The following is a 17,568-nucleotide window of genomic DNA, read 5'->3' as shown; positions in this document are numbered from 1 at the left end:
AGATATAGACATACTCTGTAATATTTCTGCATCAATGACTCATGGAAAAAAAGACTTCTGATGGCTGACATAGATTTCAGGGAGCGTTCAGTATGAGTGTTTTTTTGGCCGAGTGGAGTGCCACTGTAGACAACAGATTTTCTCTCTGAGGCAACCATAGACTTTCTCAGTGATGCTGAGCTAGTCCAACACATGAAACTTTCCCTAGATGAGTATTAATTACACGTTTGAAATGATGACATTTGTAGAACTGCTGAGCACTCACAGCTGCAGCTGAGGTCATTGAGAACAGTACTTTGTATATGCAAAGTGCTGCTTACTGCCAACTTCCTTGAAAAATCAGTCCCTTCACATCTCTTATCAGTCAGTGCAATTAACAGATGCTTTTGACCTGTCTTTCTTTGTGTTCATGTTCTCCCTGTTTCTAATGAAACACTTATATCCCCTGACTCGTCACAGTATCAGATTTCTAAATTCTCAGGCCCTGCCACACCAAGCATTACAGTGCAGCCCACTTAAATAGTTAATTCATTCAGAGAGGATTTCCAAGCTGCTTGGGTCAATGAGGTCAAAATCTAAACAACGACACAACAGGGTAACACACCAGTACCCGAAGAACGACATTTGACAGGGACATGTAGTGGTAGGACAAGAAGTAATGAACTAATAATAAACTAAAAAAGGCCAGGTTTAGATTAGATAGAGGGAAGAAACTCATTACTCGAACAGGTTGCCCAGAGAAGCTGTGGATGTCCCATGCCTGGCAGTGTTTGAGGCCAGGTTGTATGGGGCTTTGAGCAACCTGGTCCAGTGGAAGGTGTCCCTGATCACAGCAGGGGATTGAACTACATCATCTTTAATGTCCTTTTCAACCCAAGCTACTCTCTGATTGTGTGATTCTATCTCACCATTCTGCTGCTGTTAACCATCCTGGGCACTTACCTTACACACACGCAAAAATACATATAATGATCAAGTATCAGGCAGTTTTTGTTATTTACTGGAGAATATATTGCCCAAGTAGTCTTAATTGTGATATCTTTTATTTTTTCTAAATTTTCACAGCACTTACCTGAGTGTTTATTTAGACAGTAAACCTGAACCTATTTGCCTTTTGAAATTGTAACCTGGTTTTGTTTGCATTTTCCTTTTAGAAAACACTTGCAACAACAAACGTCTGGACCTTGTTTTCATTATTGACAGCTCTCGCAGTGTGCGCCATTATGACTTTGAAAAGGTGAAGGAGTTCATTTTGACCATCCTGCAGTTTCTGGACATCGGCCCCGACGCCACGCGCGTGGGTCTGATCCAGTACGGCAGCACGGTCAAGCAGGAGTTTTCCCTGAAGACCTTCAGGCGGAGGCAGGAGGTGGAGAGAGCGGTGAGGAGGATGATGCACCTGGCCACGGGCACCATGACGGGGCTGGCTCTGCAGTACGCCGTGAACATCGCCTTTGCAGAGACAGAGGGGGCCCGGCCGCTGAGGCAGAACGTGCCCCGCATCATCATGATTGTGACAGATGGCAGACCTCAGGATCCCGTGGCAGAGATTGCTGCTAAAGCACGTAACTCGGGAATCCTCATTTTTGCTATTGGAGTGGGAAGAGTGGATATGAACACTCTGAAGTCCATCGGGAGTGAACCACATGAAGAACACGTGTTTCTGGTTGCTAATTTCAGTCAGATTGAAACACTGACCTCTGCCTTCCAGACTAAACTTTGTGGTAAGATTTTCATCTGTAGATTTGAATACATAGATGAAAGTGAAACAGAAGAAAATATGCATTATAAGTAAACTTTTTTTTTTTTTTACATGAAACTTTTTCTGTTAGTGAATTTGTATTGAAGGGGGATTAGCCAAAGAACATCCAGAGCAACAGTCACATATGTGGGGAAAACTCATGCTACTGTTAAATGCCATAAAATATGATTTAATTGCTCGTGGTCGTAAGCAGTTAGGCAAACACACATATCATGATTTTCCTATTTATTGCTTAATAGCAATAAATGTATGATCTCTGCTATTTGAATATTAGATAATTTTTTTCATCTCTTCATTTTGGGTGTGGTCTCCCTTAGGAGTGAAACTTTAAACTGTTCAACAGTCTTTCAATTCTTTAAATAGTCTTGAGAGTCTGTGCATTCCTCTTCCAAAGCTTACATACTAATTCTGTGCAAAGAATCATTTCTGTAAATGCCTTGTGACTGGAAGTGAAACACAGATGTAGCAGTTTTTGTATTCCATCTATTTTAAATATAGAAAGTTAGGGAAAGCCGTTACAGTGATGTTATTCATTCATACAATAAAGTAAATATTTTAATGGGTATTAACTTACAACAGAAATATCACTTCCATCTGTAATTCTCTGATAAGGAATTACCTTTTGCAAATATCATGACATTTGTAATTAATTTTATTTTAATCTGTGTACTTAGTAGAATTTTTTATTTATTCCTGAGATATAAATATGAAAGTATTTCTTACAAATTTGACATTAAACTGATGTATTTTCATTAGAATCCAGAAAAAGAATGCATGGTGAGATTAAATAGTCACTCATATCTAGGGATGCTTTTGCCAGAAAAGAACTGCAGCTTGTCGTAAGGATAGTCTGGAGAATTTTCCTTACTTGATCTTTTCCAAAATTGTTTCAAAGAACAGCTGAACTGCCTCAACACAAAATACCAACAAAGACATTCATCAGATAATAGATTTTTTCCCATTTCTTCCTTGCTGGTGTACTAGGATATATTTAAAAACCAAGAAAGAGTAAACTAATCATGGATTCAGAGTTTAAATTGAATGCACAGCAAACGCTGATTTTTTAGGCTGTGTTTTAGAAACAAATCTAGTACAAATACCATTTACTTGGTTTGTTGTTGTTGCTGTTGTTTTGTTTTCTGACTGGTCCAATATATTTATTTATAAATTATCAGAGTTTTTTTAGCTCACTTTTAGTCAAACACGTGTTCCTCAGTAAAGCCAGCCTGCCACTGCTGATGGAGGACTGTGGAGGTGACAAGGATAGCAGTTGCCTCCTGCTCCTAGGAAATGCCTCCACAGGATTTGCTGTGCTGAGAATTCAAAGTGAGATCCTAAGACATGTTTAAAAATTCAGATTCAGATTCAACAGAGAATTTAAGCTGTTAGATTCATGTGGATTTCAACATAAGGTACTAAATTGCAGATAGGATTCATAACATTTTATTTGCTCTTGATTGTGAAGCAGCATTTTTTTGCTTCCTGAAGCCCCTACATTCCTCAAGGAAATGTGGTTAGATTAAGTCCTCCCAGGTGTGGACTCAGAAGCAGTATCCTTGTAGCTGAGTGGAACATCTGGGCACCTTGTTTCTTGGCTAAAGCAATTGAAGGCACCGCTCTGGTCAAGTCTTCTGGAATTCTGTTTGCTTCACGCTGTGGGAAAAGACCTTGGCCCCTGAGCTGTCCCTGTGTCTGAATCACCCTTATGCCTGTGGGAATGTGTCTTCTTGGTTCCTGTGATGACAAGAGAAAACCATTGTGAAGCTCTGTGGGGAAAACAAAAAGTAAGCCAAATTAACCACAACTTACTGCTGGATGGGCGGCACTAGGTACCCAGGACCCATATTCTCAGGAGAATCCCTGTAAATTGGATGTGCTCCATTCTGTTAAGTCAGAGGTTCCCTACAGTTGCTGCCCCTGACTGCTGAAGGTTTAGGGATGTCAGAAACACCAGCGGAAGGCAGGACCCCTTTTTATTACTAGTCAGCAAGGTAAAACAGAAGCAAAGAGTATCCTGAGGGATCAGAGGCATGAAGAATAAGACAAGAGTTGAAAACTCAGAAAAATGTCGATGGAAATGGGAACAGAATTCAGGAAAGCAGATGGAGATTAGATGAAGTGTGAGAAAGACAGAATTTGGGATGGAGCAGTCAGGGGCAAATAAAGTCTTTATTATATTGCTGTAAAATAGATAGTGGTGTCATCCCCACTTTACATTGAAGAAACGGAGGCACAGAAACAGGGTTAAGTTTGTCAAAACCACCCACTAACTTTAAATATTTGACTCAGTGCAATCCCTGGTATAATTTTCAGGCATTTAACATTTTTGGACTAATAACAACATGTTATTCACAGCTCTACAGCCATCACTTGCATTCTTGCAAATCCAGATTCAGGTGTCTCTATCTGAACAGTTACAGTGTTACAGCCTTACAGAAGGCTGATGTTTCCTTGAAGATACTGGTATTAATGTCTTGCCCAAAATCAGATGAGGACCTTGTGGTATAGAGATAAAATCTAATTCACAACAAGGCTCGTGTTCAGATTCCTTAACTATGAGATCACCCTTTCTACTACTTCAGTCCTTCCTGTGATCAGCAAACACCTCCTGCAGCAGATGAGGCTGCAGAAATCATTCAGAGAGCAGACTCCACCATAGAAATCAGACTAATGACCAGAGTATCACTGCTTTAGAATGTGCACAACAAAGAAACTTCAGAATATGTACATTATACTGTAAGAGCGTTGGGAATGGTCGACGAGAGATCTGTGGAGTCTGGGCAGCTCTTGAAAACATGCGGTTTATTGCATAGGGTCATGAGTACAAGAGCTCTGCTTAAAGCTGCCAGCTACAGCTAGAAGCGTGCCTGAGAGAGAGAGTAAGAGCAAGAGAGAGAGAAAGGGCCAGCAAAGAGACCTAAGTTCCTGTTCTTTATATATCTCTTTTTGTCTTGAATATGCTAATTTACAATCATCCAACCAGGGCAAGACACAAAGCCTATAGAATTTACATACAGCCTATAAGAATTACTACATTACCATATTGTATTACATTTTAAACTCTAAAAGCTAGTTTCTAGACCCCTTTTCTCTTCCCTGCCGCATTGGCAGGGTCCCCCTAACCTTTGGACCCTTAGCATCCCTTTGTTTGCTAAGGGTATTTTTCAATCAAGAGGGATTCTCCTTCAGCTGGCTAAACTATTGTTTTCTGGTTGTTCAGTAACTAACGACTTGGCATCTTACATCTCAAAGCTCGCCTTCATTTCTACTTGGCTTATAGGTTTCTTATTCTCAAAATCTTTTGCCAAGCAATCACATTTATGAGGCTTTCCTGTTTCGTCCTTTCCAACACTGTACTTGTGTGGTAGATTGGAAGATTGGTAAAAGACAGTAACAAGGTACTCTCAGAAGGAACTTGAGATTTTGGGACTCCTATCATTGAATGCTTTCATTTTCAGGATGACAGAAAGATGGCAAGACAAGAAGCTGAAGTAGGTCTGTGTCCACATAAATAAAAGTACTTGAGAAGTTTTATTATGGGAGAAATTTGTGAGATCCAGGAAGCTGATTAAGAGATTAGGGAATTGTGGTAGTTTGTGTGTTAGCAATAAATACCTAACTCTTGTAACCATTCCAAAGAGTATATATCTTAAAATCACATGTGGGTTTTTCCACAAGTACCACACCTACCACATTAAATTATTTAGCAGGCTTCTGTTGTGGCTTCTAGAAGATTACTGTTAATATCTTCTCCATAAATTTTGAGCTTTGTCAACCTAGCATGTTAAGGAACACATCAATTCCTAATTGCTGTTGAGCAATATAAATAATTTTCCACAATGTTCTCTGAGAAGTAATTCACCTATATATTATAGAGTTTATGTATAAGCAATGCTGCACTGGAAAGAAAATATCCGTATTTCTTAATCCCCAAATACTGCTCTGGAGAAAAATAGTTCAACAATGAATTTGACTGAATTGGCCTCCATTCTTTTTCTCATTTATTGTCTGTCTGCTGCATTTTAATACTTGGTATTAGAGACATAAAATACAAACAGAACAAAAATAGACTCAGAAAGACTTACAGTCTGGAGGGTAGCTCAACTCAGCTCCTGCTTAATGAGTCTTGGAGATACATATCCTCAGTGTAATCATGGATTATTTGCACATTCCTCAACATTATTAACTAAGCAAGCAAAATAGTCTCTTCATTAAGTTGGTTTTTTAATCATTCTTCTTTATTATTGGGTGATGTGTGGTGATTTTCTTCATGCAAGAGGTTGAATGTCCTCTAAATCAGCTTACACCTAAATTTCACTTATTTTCTAAAGCTGATTATAATAATAGGTTTGTTTCATTGACTTTGTGGGGCCACCAAATAAATATTTTTTTCAGATATTCCCTTGCGTATTTTTATTTTCTTAAGCTCTCAGTTTTGTCTTTACTTGCAACAACTAGAAATTAATTTGAAATTTCTAAGTTGCTTCACTAAAATTTTCTACACCAGGTTTTTTTTCAGTTGTGAGTGACCACAGGTAATTAAGACCAGCAGCTAATAATGTTTTCCTTTTCTCTTTCAGTGCCTCATATGTGCAGTATAGTTGAGCATCAGTGTGATCACTTCTGCATAAACACCCCTGGCTCCTACCTGTGCAGATGTAAACAAGGATACATTCTGAATGCTGATCAGAAGACTTGCAGCAGTAAGTTATCTTTCTTTGCTCTTTCATACTCCCAAAAAGTGCTTAACATCACTTACCCTTTCTGTTGGGGTCATAAAGAAATGAGGTCAGTTCAAAATTAATGATAATCATCAGAATGTGTCTAGAAAGGTGAAGTTGTCATTCTTTTTCTTGCTTTGTGTGAGTGAAGTTCTTACAAATCTTTCTGAAATACATCAAACTAAATTTTATGCTCAGCTCTGTAGAGGTACACTGTAACTGAAATTGTGTTTGAATATTATTGGTATATTAAGTTCAACAATGAAACAACAATCAAATAAATAACTTTATCATCTCAAATGAAGTGAATGTACATACTTTACTAACTTGTCCAGCTAGCAACAATACTGAATGGTACAGAAAGGTGCAATAGACCCTATACTAGAAAACTGTGAAATAACCTGACATTCTGAAAAGCTTAATTTTGATCTTTGTGATCTGTATTTCATTAGTCCATTTAAACTTCTTTCCTGGTACTTAGCAGCAGTTTACATTAGAGGGATATGCCAATTGCGTGTCTGTATCCACCTTATTTTAAAGAAATTTTAATTATTTGTGGAAAATGTACTGCTAAAAATTCAAGTTTTTATCACACAGCAGTGTACGGATTCAAATGAAAGTGCATGGATTCAGATTAAAGCTGCTAAACTGATTTTAGCCAGAAGAAAAACTTTGGAAAACGTCTTTTCAAGAAACTGTGGGAGACAGTCATCATGAAAGCATAGGATATATTTCTTGCAATTGATAATTTAGAATTAAGGTGAAGACTGCAAGCTCAAATCCTATCATTGTGTTTGATGTTCTCTATCTCAGGAGAGTACCATAAAACTACCAGGTGTCTTAAGATTAGTGGATTCTTAGTCTCTCTTGCTCAGAGCTGTGTTTAATATCAAACACTTAGCACCAATGAAATAGTGAAGGTGTGTGAATCAATTAAAAAAAAATTACAAGTATGAAAAATTCTTTCTTTATTGTCTCTTCTCTTTACTTTGTTACATTTCCACATTTTTTCTCAGCCAGCAGTTCAGCATTTGGGCACTGCACTGCTTCAAATACAGGTTAATTTCTAAGAGTTTTGGAATTCTGTGTAATTTTCCTGCTGGTGACCCATGCACAGTAGCACAGTAGCTCCCTCTCTATCATTTTTCAAAGCCCTTTGTTGCACCTTCTTTTTTAGCTATGACTTCTATTGATTTTCCCCATTTACCTCTCACATGATTTCTTTGATTGTTTACCTGCTTTGATCATCAGTCAGATGACACCAGATTGCAGTTTGATCAATATGAAAGGGAAATTAGTCCTTCGATGTGTTTGTAGCCTTTGGGTTTTTTACATCACCAAATTATAAACTAATTTTAGCAATTAGCACTGGAAATCTGAGAGTCGTCAAACTGGCCTTAAATGTGCTAGGATGGTGCAAATCATTGGTGAAGGAGAGAGATGATGCACTATTAGTCTAGAGAAGGTCAAACCATTATTTCTAAAACCCCCACAGAGGTGACAGATTTCATGATGATAGGGAGCCGAGCCTGGACAAGAGGGACAGCTCAGTTCTGGAGGTAGGGGAACAGTTAAAGAAAAATGCACAGTCAGTGAGTATTTTGGTTACCTTCACTGCCTGTTAATTCCCCACAAGTGCACAGAGACAGTGGATTCCTCCCTTGACATCTAAGTAAAATAAATCTTCATCATGTTTATGTTAAGTACAATACATGATCAACATAAACCAGATGTATTTATCTAATGTCTGGATGTATTCGGCAGCTCTTCCATGAACAAATGATTTCCTTATATACATAATTTAACACATTCTGAATTAAATAGTGCAGAAAAGATGAGTGGTAGGTACCTAATGTTGTTCTCTCTTTTCATTCTTTTGTACCAAACTTAGACTCTGTTTTTATTCTCCTGCTGACCTTTTTTTTAATGTGTGAGTATATGCTATCAGTTCTTTAAAGCCCTAAACCAAATGGCTTCAATCAGCAATGAACTGACAACTTCAGGCTGGGAAACAGTTTGTTTGTTCAACTGAAAATATTCTTACATTTGTTTAATTATAATGGGTTTGCATCCATAAAAGGATGCTCCTTTTGTGTCCTGTGGTCTAACTTTTCTAGAGAAGAGTATTTGTGTCAGATAATGGGAGTTCTGTACTTATTACACTGTATTTGTTTGTTTAACTAATCTCTCCCATTCTTCTCTAGAGATGCTCAAATCTTACACTAATAACAAAATAATACAAAAGAGGAATGTAGCTGAAACAAGCTGGAAAATTATCTATTTGTGGGTGTTTACGCTGGAACAAAAGAGTTAAGCGACTGTTTATGCTGTTCATCATGCCGCTTGATATGAAGCAGACAGCTATAAAAGAAAATTTGTTTTTGCTTGGCTGATTTCCTCAAACATCTTCCAAAAGCCTATTTTGTAGCTGTAAATGACCATTATGTGTTGAGCAGTCTTTGAGCAACACAAAGTACTCTGCTTTCCAGAGCTTTCGCTGGGGAAACTGGGGGTTCTCATAAAGCTTTAGTCTGTTGAAAAGAAAGCCCTGTGTGCTTTATTTGGCTAGGTGCTGAACTGACCTCATTTGTCATGGTAATTTTTTTTGAGATCTTTCACATGTGAGGGATAACTAGCTATGGTATTTTGCATAAAGCTGAAATATTCTAAAGAATCAGAAATTAAATATCCCCAAGCTTTTTGCTGTTGTGTTTTCCTTTTCTTTCCCTTCCCAACCTCATCATCATTTATCTTGTTATACAAAAAAAACCCAAAAAAACAACCAAAAACACACAAATAAACACAATTACTTTTCTTTTTCCAAAAAAAAAAAAAATCCTGAAGAATGCCATTTGAACTTCCTAGGAAAACATACATCAAGCAGCTCTGCTAGGCACCATTGGTCCATTAATAGTCTTTGCCTTCAGCTTTGAATGACTGATCCTATTGGCTTTCACTGTGTGATGGAACACTGATATGATCTGTGTTAAAATGAGCTCATCTCTAAAGAGCTGTCCATAGCTTCCTGAAATTTATTTTGATTTGTAGTCTACCTGTGCACTGTAGAAGGTCAAAGAATTTCATACTCATGCAATTATGTGTTGTAGCTCAGGACCTTTGTGCTGTGGAGAAGCATGCCTGTGAGCAGATTTGTGTGAACACACCTGGGTCCTACGTCTGTCAGTGTTATGAAGGGTATGAGCTTGATGCAGATGGAAAGAGTTGTGTTGGTGAGTATGAATTCAGCAATTCACATTTATCTCTTGACACAAACCAAAGCAATATACAATATCAGTTAGTATCCACTTTAGCCATAGACAATTAATGTTCATAATGGATGAGTGGCAGGTGAGAAAGAACACATAACTGACATGTTTGTAGGCCTTTACTGGTAATGAATGGTGCCTTGGGAAAATTGTTCCAACCAATTTCACACAGAAAAGTAGTTTTCTGTTTGGAAACAACACACCCAATGTTTTATTCAAGATCCATATAGGTGGCCAGCAATGTACTGGCGTGACATATGTGGCCATTAAAAAAACAAAGGTGGACAAACTCAGTAGCTCCCCTTCAGACAGAAGTTATGCACAGAAAAATTTGAAAGGGGACAATTTCTTAATGTTTTTCACTTGATTTTATGGTGATGTGAGGAGGGATTTCAACCCCTTTTTGGAAAGATGCCTTTAAGGAAAGTTTAGCCACTTTAGAAACCCATCCACTATGTTCCTTTAATTTTCACTGTGGGCAATGCAGAAGAAAATATCAGCTCCAAGAATTACAGCTCAAAAAAAACTAGTGTGGAAATACGGTACAATAATTTTTTAGCACAAAACATACTTCCCTCTCTATTACTCTGTAAGTACCTCACTCTTCTTCCCTGTTTATACACGGTAAATACTTCTAGTATAATCTCTTTTACAAGCCTATCGACCTGTGCTTGCAAACTTTTCATCCCGTGCTACATTCTGAAAAAATACTGTCTTCTGGTTTCCACTGCAGTAAGCCCTAGTGAGATCTGGATAAAAAATGACATTATTTGTTAGGTATTCTCTTCAGGCAAGCACTTAGATGCATGCTTAATTTCAAACACAAATTGAAGTCCCATGGAAATGAATCCAATTGAATCCTTGGCCTCAAGTCTGCTGTAGGCTGCCACAATGCTTTTCTCCAACATTCTACTCTTTCTTGTCATTTTAAGACAGCTCTAACATATCTTTCTCTTATTGCCTTCAAAGAGCTATTGGCTTGCAGGATAACCCTATTGTAAGATGCAAGATAGGTGACAATTTATGGAACTTTCTGCATGTAGCTTCACACAGGACATACAAGCAAGGTTTTGAGGTTTTTTTATTAGACATGGGATAACATGAGGTTTTGAAGAATATTCATTGTGTGCTTACTCTTCAGAAACGTTTCCTTTATTTGTAGCTTCTTGATTTCAGTATAGGAGTATTTAAGGGTCTCAACATAATTTGTCTCCAGCATAATTTGGCCACTCATATACCATTTTAAGAACCTGCTTTTGGAAGTCAAATTGTTTTGAAAATGCAGATAATACTGGTTATTTAGGCAAGTTTTTATTATTTCTATATGTAACATTCATCGAATAACCTTAGCTGACCCTCTTGACCTTTACTTGTATTACAATAAAGGATATACTTCTCTGCTATTTATTTGACTATATCCTGAGACAGAAAATCTGTGACTTCTGTTGGTAGCTTCTTTCATCCCCAATTCTTTCCTACCATATATTTTAATCCGAAGTATTCATGCTTGGTGTCATCAGCTGTTGTTACCATTTTCTATTAAGCTGAAGTTCCTTGACAGCCCAAGATATTCTTATCAGGAAGGAAGCTATCAGAGCATCATTCTGGTGAAATTCTTTGTATGTCAGGTCTAATATTTTCATTTGTAATAAATACAAAGTCTATTTTTGTTCTATTTTTGTTATTTAAAGCTTCAAAATATTTCTCTGCTACTTATTAAATTTCTTGCATTGGTATTTGGGTTTTTTTGTCTGTTTAAAACTTATCTGTAGATTTTGGGGAGAGTGCTGTTTGGAGGTGTGATACATAATTGACATTTTTTTCTACCTCTTCACCGACTGTCTTTGGCTTGAAGAGTTACATATTTATTACAAGCATTATTGTTGACATTTAAAGATTTCATATTCTCTCTTCAATTATTTCAAAATACAGCATGCATAGGTTCACTATCTTGCATTTTATAGCAGTTTTTTTTTCTCCAGTTGATTTCTATTCATTTGTACCTTTTAGCAACAAAACATGAATACATGCTATTCATACCACTTCAATAATTAGCAGTATTAATTGGGATTTTAAAGCACATTATTAACATTTCAATTTTTTTGTTTTCTTTTGCAGTTGCATATTTAGCCACTTTTAAATTCCTTACTGATATACAAGAATGGTTCAATGTATATTAATTATAGTTGATCTATGCAGAACTTAGTTTCTCTACATTTCTTGAACAGGAAAAGGTTGTCTGCATAATTTATGAATTTGATGCTAATTTGTCTGCAAATCCTATTGTCAGCCTCCAGAATCTGACTTTTCAGGTTTGAACAATTTGAGATTTTTGAGGAATATGCTACTACTAAGAATGCACAGCTTCTGCAGATATGATCACCAATGAATAATTATCCTTGCTGGAAACTTTTTTAGGGAGAGTGTGTGTAGTACTGAATCAGTAGTGATAACTCTCACTTTTCATTACTCCTAAGCTAGTTAACCCTTCCTTTCTGTGAAGTATTTATTATCAAATGAGCAGGATCAGAAGAAAGATCTTGATGTACACATACACTAGAAATCACTGAGAACAGTAACAATTTTGCAAAAAGCAGTGACTTCATTAAGGTTAGTCACTCCTCCCCTTCCAGGGAATGAAAAGAGAATTTCAGTGGGAAATACACATTGTGATATTCTTGGAAAGAGTCAAAGGTTTCCATCTGAGATATCAAAGACTTCTAAAGTTTTTACTCCAGGAAAAGCAAATAAGAAAGTGCCGAAACTTCATTTCATGAGCACGTTTATTAAATTTTTCTGATGGGCTAATTTAAGGATCAATGGAGATACTAATTGCTTTATTGACGTGTGCCAGCCAGTTACCTGAATGGCATTAATTAAATGAAATTTCACAGCCAGCACTCACAGTGTATCCATTCAAGCTGACTACTGAACAACCAGCCACTCTGAGTGTTTGCAATGGCTGGCAGGGCACTATCACTTTGCCTTTTTTGAACTGTTTTTCACATGGACAAAGTCCTGTCAGTTGAAGTTTGGTGGTAATGAGCTACTCTTTCTCCATCGTGCTGCTGGGCACTCGGTGTTGCTGGACATGCTGTCCTCTCTTTCCTGGCACTAGTGCTAGACTATCCCCATCTTGCTGCAGCTGCTGGGCTTGGATCCTCTTTTCCTGGCAATGGTTTGGCTGCTGGCACCTCTCTGCAGTCCTGGCACTGATGGATTTTTTTGGCTGCTTCTCAGGTTCTTATGAATCTTCCATGAGTCTACTCTGATCTTCTCTCATATTCTTTTTCATCCTCCGTACGTTAGTACATCCTCCTTTACTTACTCTACACCCTTTTCTCCTACCCTTCTCCTTAACTTCCTTCGTCCTCTCAAGCCTGAAGTACCTCTATAAATATGTATGAGAAAGGTGACCCATGCAGTCCATGGTTCAGAGAGGGCAATGTAACTACCCAGAGTGCAGAACTGGGTTAGGAGGTAACCAGTAAAAGGTTAAAGTAAAAGTAAAAGATAAGTGGAAGTAAAAGATGGTTCTCATCACTTACTAACTAATACCAAGTGGGAAAAACAAGGTGGAACAAATATGCAGAGATGACAACTGAATTAATAGTTTACTCATTAAAAAGGACACTAATAATTAATTTTAAAAACTTCTTACTGAAATAGACATGAGATAAAATTCAAAACAGTGAAATCTCAAGTTTTCACAGTCTTATGTATATCTCATGATTCAGCATAGAATTTTGCTCTTCTCCCAGGGATAGGACATGAGGGAATGGTTCAAAACTGTGCCAGGGGAGGTTTAGACTGCACATTAGGAATCATTTCTCTACCAAGAGGATGGTCAAACACTGGAACAGGCTATCTAGAGGAGGTGTATGCTCCAAGCCTGTCAGTGTGTGAGAGGCATTTGGACAAAGCCAACTCTGAACTGGTCAGGCAGTTGGACTAAATGGTCATTGTGTGTCTCTTCCAGCTGAATATTCTGTTCTCTCTGTTACGATCCTTAGTTGGGCAGTTGTAGGTGTTGCAGTAGAAATTAATTTGTTAGGTTTAAATGCAGAGGAGGAGGTGAATTTACAGAGACATCCATATGGGCTATTTGCCAGGCTTGTTGCTAAATACCATATATCCTTTTGCCTACCTATTTCTTAATGTATCTTCTAAACACTTAAAAATGTGCATGTGGATAGAATTAATATAAGAAGAAAGCTAATTGTATGACACATTATATCCTTGAAATATGGATTCAGTAAATAGGTTTTAATGTGAACCAATTCAGTCTGGAAACAGGAGGATTCCTGCCAGGAAAGTGGTATCACATGGTAGCCAGTAAGAAGTTTAATTTGACTTGATTCAGCAGAAATATTCTGAAGGGTTAAAAGAAACTCTTTCAAAATAATTGAATAGATTATGTGCATTCCTGACTAGATGATCTTGACTAAATATAATAGCACACCTGAATGTGCATGATTTACATAGGTGGGGCTATTGAAGAAAGAATTGATTTCATTAAAACAAATTACTGACTCTTAAAGAAATTTTAAGGCTTAGCAGTATAAAGTAGTGAAAAAAATTTACTCAGTTGGCAAAGAAGAGCCTGTCTTGGTGTGAAGCTAAGCACATTACTGTCTTCTGCAGAAAGAATCAAGTATACTTTCCTCATGTAGGCCTGGCAGCTCTTTGCAGGCAGAGCACCAGTTTTGTGACTTATCTTTCCTTTCTTCTAAGACTTTTGTTGTGAAGATGAAACTTAACCTTCAAAGAAATTTTAAAATTCCGTTAATTTCTTTAGCAACTCTGAATGGGTTTGACAGAGTAAACTCTGAAGTATTACTTTATTACCCTTTGGCAATCTAACTTTAAAATATGGATTTGTGTAATAAATGACTAGACTTATGAAATAAGTGACTGGACTGTCTGTGATATTTTATTTTTTTCCTTGCAAAAGGCATTATATAATCAAAATATCCATGGTGAATATCAGCCTGAAGCTCTCAGTCTTTGCAGTTGTGGCTGCTTTGTACAGAACAAATCTGGAGCACATTAGAGGGAATGAATGTACTGTGACAGTCTTCAGTGTAGAAGATAATGCCAAGATTCTCCTATATGCTCAGGCTGGAGGAACAGCTCTTGAGAATTAATACAGCTGGGAGGGAACTATGGAAAAGTAGAGCAATTCCAGAACTGGGACTTGAGATACAGAAGACAGAACTGAATCAAACAAACTTTGCTATGCCCTGGCCTACATTGTGAACATCTGGACAGAGTTACTCACAGAGGCATGGTTTCCAGATCTGAGAAAACATGTTGAGAAGGCTCCTGACAATCTGAGAGCTGATAATGTTCTAAGTTGAGAAACGATTCAGGACTCATTTAAAATCTTATTTACCAACTGGTGTTGTAAGTGTACTACTTTTTGCAGACAGGCTTTTCAGGACAGAAATTACATCAGCTTTTCCCTTTTTTATAGCTACTGTGTGTCACTAGAACCATAATATCTATGCATAATAGTTCTGATTTTTTTTCCTAATTGCACATGTTGGTCTTGTTCTTTTTCAGTTGTAGACTACTGTGCTTTGGATAACCATGGTTGCCAACATGAATGTGTTAACACTGAGGACTCCTATTACTGTAGATGCCACTCAGGATTCATTCTGAATCCAGACAAGAGAACTTGTGGAAGTAAGTTGTGATAAAGTTTAATTATGAATAATTTGTACTTCTGTCTTCCGGCTGTCAGCAGTAATCCCCCCACTGGTCCTGGGAATGCTGACCAATGCATCAGGTATAGAAAATGTCGGAGTGCCCTGAAAGGCAAAGTTCTTCAAAGCAAAGCAAGTTGTTTTGAGAGGAGGGCCGAAGGCTAAAGGAAGCTTTTTACATGAAACCCAGCTCCTTTTCAACAGCAAAAAGTTAAAGCTTTGCCTTGGATTTTTCTTTGATTATTCATTTTTTTTTTCAGTTAGATTATAATCTCCCTAGCTGGGTAAACAAACAAGTCTGTGCAAGACAATTTATAATCAGTTTGCTTTGTAAGATGATCTAAATAATGAGTAGTTTCCCAATCAGAAGAAACATTGCAGTCTGTTTTTCTGTGGATTTTTCTCCAGAGTTCTGTGATAGTGAGACAAAGCTCTGGCAGTATCAGTATCTTTTACCAGTCTTCTGTGTAACCACCAGCTTATAACAACTTCATGGCTTTGCTTGTTTGTTATTTGTCAAATTTGATACCAGGCTAAGAAGATCAAAAATTATTTGAGTTAGGAATGGACATGAAGTGGAGGGTATTTGACAGACCAGGAAATATTCATGCCAAGGCCTCCCATAATTGGGGCAACAAGCTAAAACCTCCACAGTGTTTAATGTCATAGCTCCCTTTCAGGAAATGTTAAGGGAAAACCTTAATGTACCTGCCTAGTTACCTTTCTTTATAAATGTGGGCTTTGATAAAGAAATATTACTATCGTGCCTGGAAGCAGTCAAGTTCCATTTGTTTTAGATGATTGCTGCTGCCAGTGGTGAATTTAGCCCAATAACAAGTTCAAACATTATTTCTGAAAAAATGCATCAATATAGCACTGCATTTCTGTGTTTTCCCAACCTGAAACGTGGGCCATTTCAATCCTTCTGGTGAGAGACTTGGTTAGCCTATAGACTGTATCTATGTTGTGTATTATGCTTGATATCTGTTCCACTTAAATTTAACATTTAGGAAGAAAATGTAATCCAGGCTGTACATGTGTTCTTACCATCAAGTGAATGACACAGACACTTCTCAAAGGTGATTGCTCCCAGTTCTGGCACAAATTTATGGAAGTGCCTGTATTTTCCTTGAATATACAGGGAGTCTGGATGACTTGCCAGACTGGACACGTAATTTTTAGATGGTCAGAGTCAGGGGAGATGAAATTTCTACTTCCCAAGGGCCAGAGTATTTACAGTGATTAACATAATTTGTAGATTTTATTAACACTCACAATTGTCAAGTATCTGTCAGCTAAGGGCTGGCTAATTATACTTCCACATCCATGTATATTTGAAATCTTATTTTAGTGTGCTTTCCACACCCAAGCACAAGTTTTTGTTAATTTCTTTGATTGAAGAATATGGATTTTAAGCAGTTTTCTCCTCCATTTTGAACTGAAGAAAATCCTTAAGACTGCATAAACATTTCATATGCCTTGACTGAATTTTTGGCCTAACTGTATGCATTATTTTAACATGTTTAAATTGATGATTCACCGAATGTTGACATCTGAGGGAATAGTCTGGGAAAGTTGTATTTCAGGCTTGACCTGTCTCTGTCCTCTATCTGTTGCTTGAGACAGTGTATTGTGCAATAAGCACAAATAAGACTTACTACGCCACTATACCTTACACTTGATATCCTCTGAGCCTTGCTGATAAATTAAAGCATGAATGAAAGAAAAAGCTGTGTAGCTCTTAATGCTGCAAAAGTCAAGATAACACAAGAGCTCTTCAGAGTAAAAGTGGCCCCTAGTTCCCATATGGTAGGAATCACACTGTGTTGGATTCTGCATAAACAATGAGAACAAATAAACTACAGATCACTGGATTTACAATGTTTGTGACTTTAAAACTTCTAACATAAATTTCTACATATTTGGCTTATGTACTGAGTCTCAGGGATGATGGCCAACTAGTCAAGACTCACACCCATGCCAGACCAGTTCTCTGCATCAGCAAGCAGGCCTGAGGCACCCACTCCTTCGTGATTGTCTCAGAATCTTGACTTCCATTTGAAAAATAGAAAGTGAGCCCTTATGCTCATGACTGCAGAGAAATGCTTGGA

General features: G+C 37.5%; 1 protein-coding gene across 6 annotated transcripts in view; it reads left to right on the top strand.

Annotated features, from left to right (window-relative positions):
- MATN2 (matrilin 2) overlaps positions 1 to 17,568 on the top strand; it is a 70,632-nt gene that overhangs the window by 24,980 nt on the left and 28,084 nt on the right. For all 6 annotated transcript variants that reach the window (XM_063390513.1, XM_063390499.1, XM_063390505.1 and 3 more), the window contains exons 3-6: positions 1,155 to 1,724; positions 6,343 to 6,465; positions 9,591 to 9,713; positions 15,315 to 15,437. In XM_063390513.1, the coding sequence (XP_063246583.1) occupies positions 1,155 to 1,724; positions 6,343 to 6,465; positions 9,591 to 9,713; positions 15,315 to 15,437 (939 nt within the window). The remainder of the gene's footprint in view (positions 1 to 1,154; positions 1,725 to 6,342; positions 6,466 to 9,590; positions 9,714 to 15,314; positions 15,438 to 17,568) is intronic.

This window comes from Prinia subflava, chromosome 1 (genome assembly GCF_021018805.1).
Source record: "Prinia subflava isolate CZ2003 ecotype Zambia chromosome 1, Cam_Psub_1.2, whole genome shotgun sequence".
NCBI classification, from domain to species: Eukaryota; Metazoa; Chordata; class Aves; order Passeriformes; family Cisticolidae; genus Prinia; species Prinia subflava.
The sequence above is the reverse complement of the archived record's forward strand: the minus strand, read 5'-3'. Positions and strand labels throughout refer to the sequence as shown.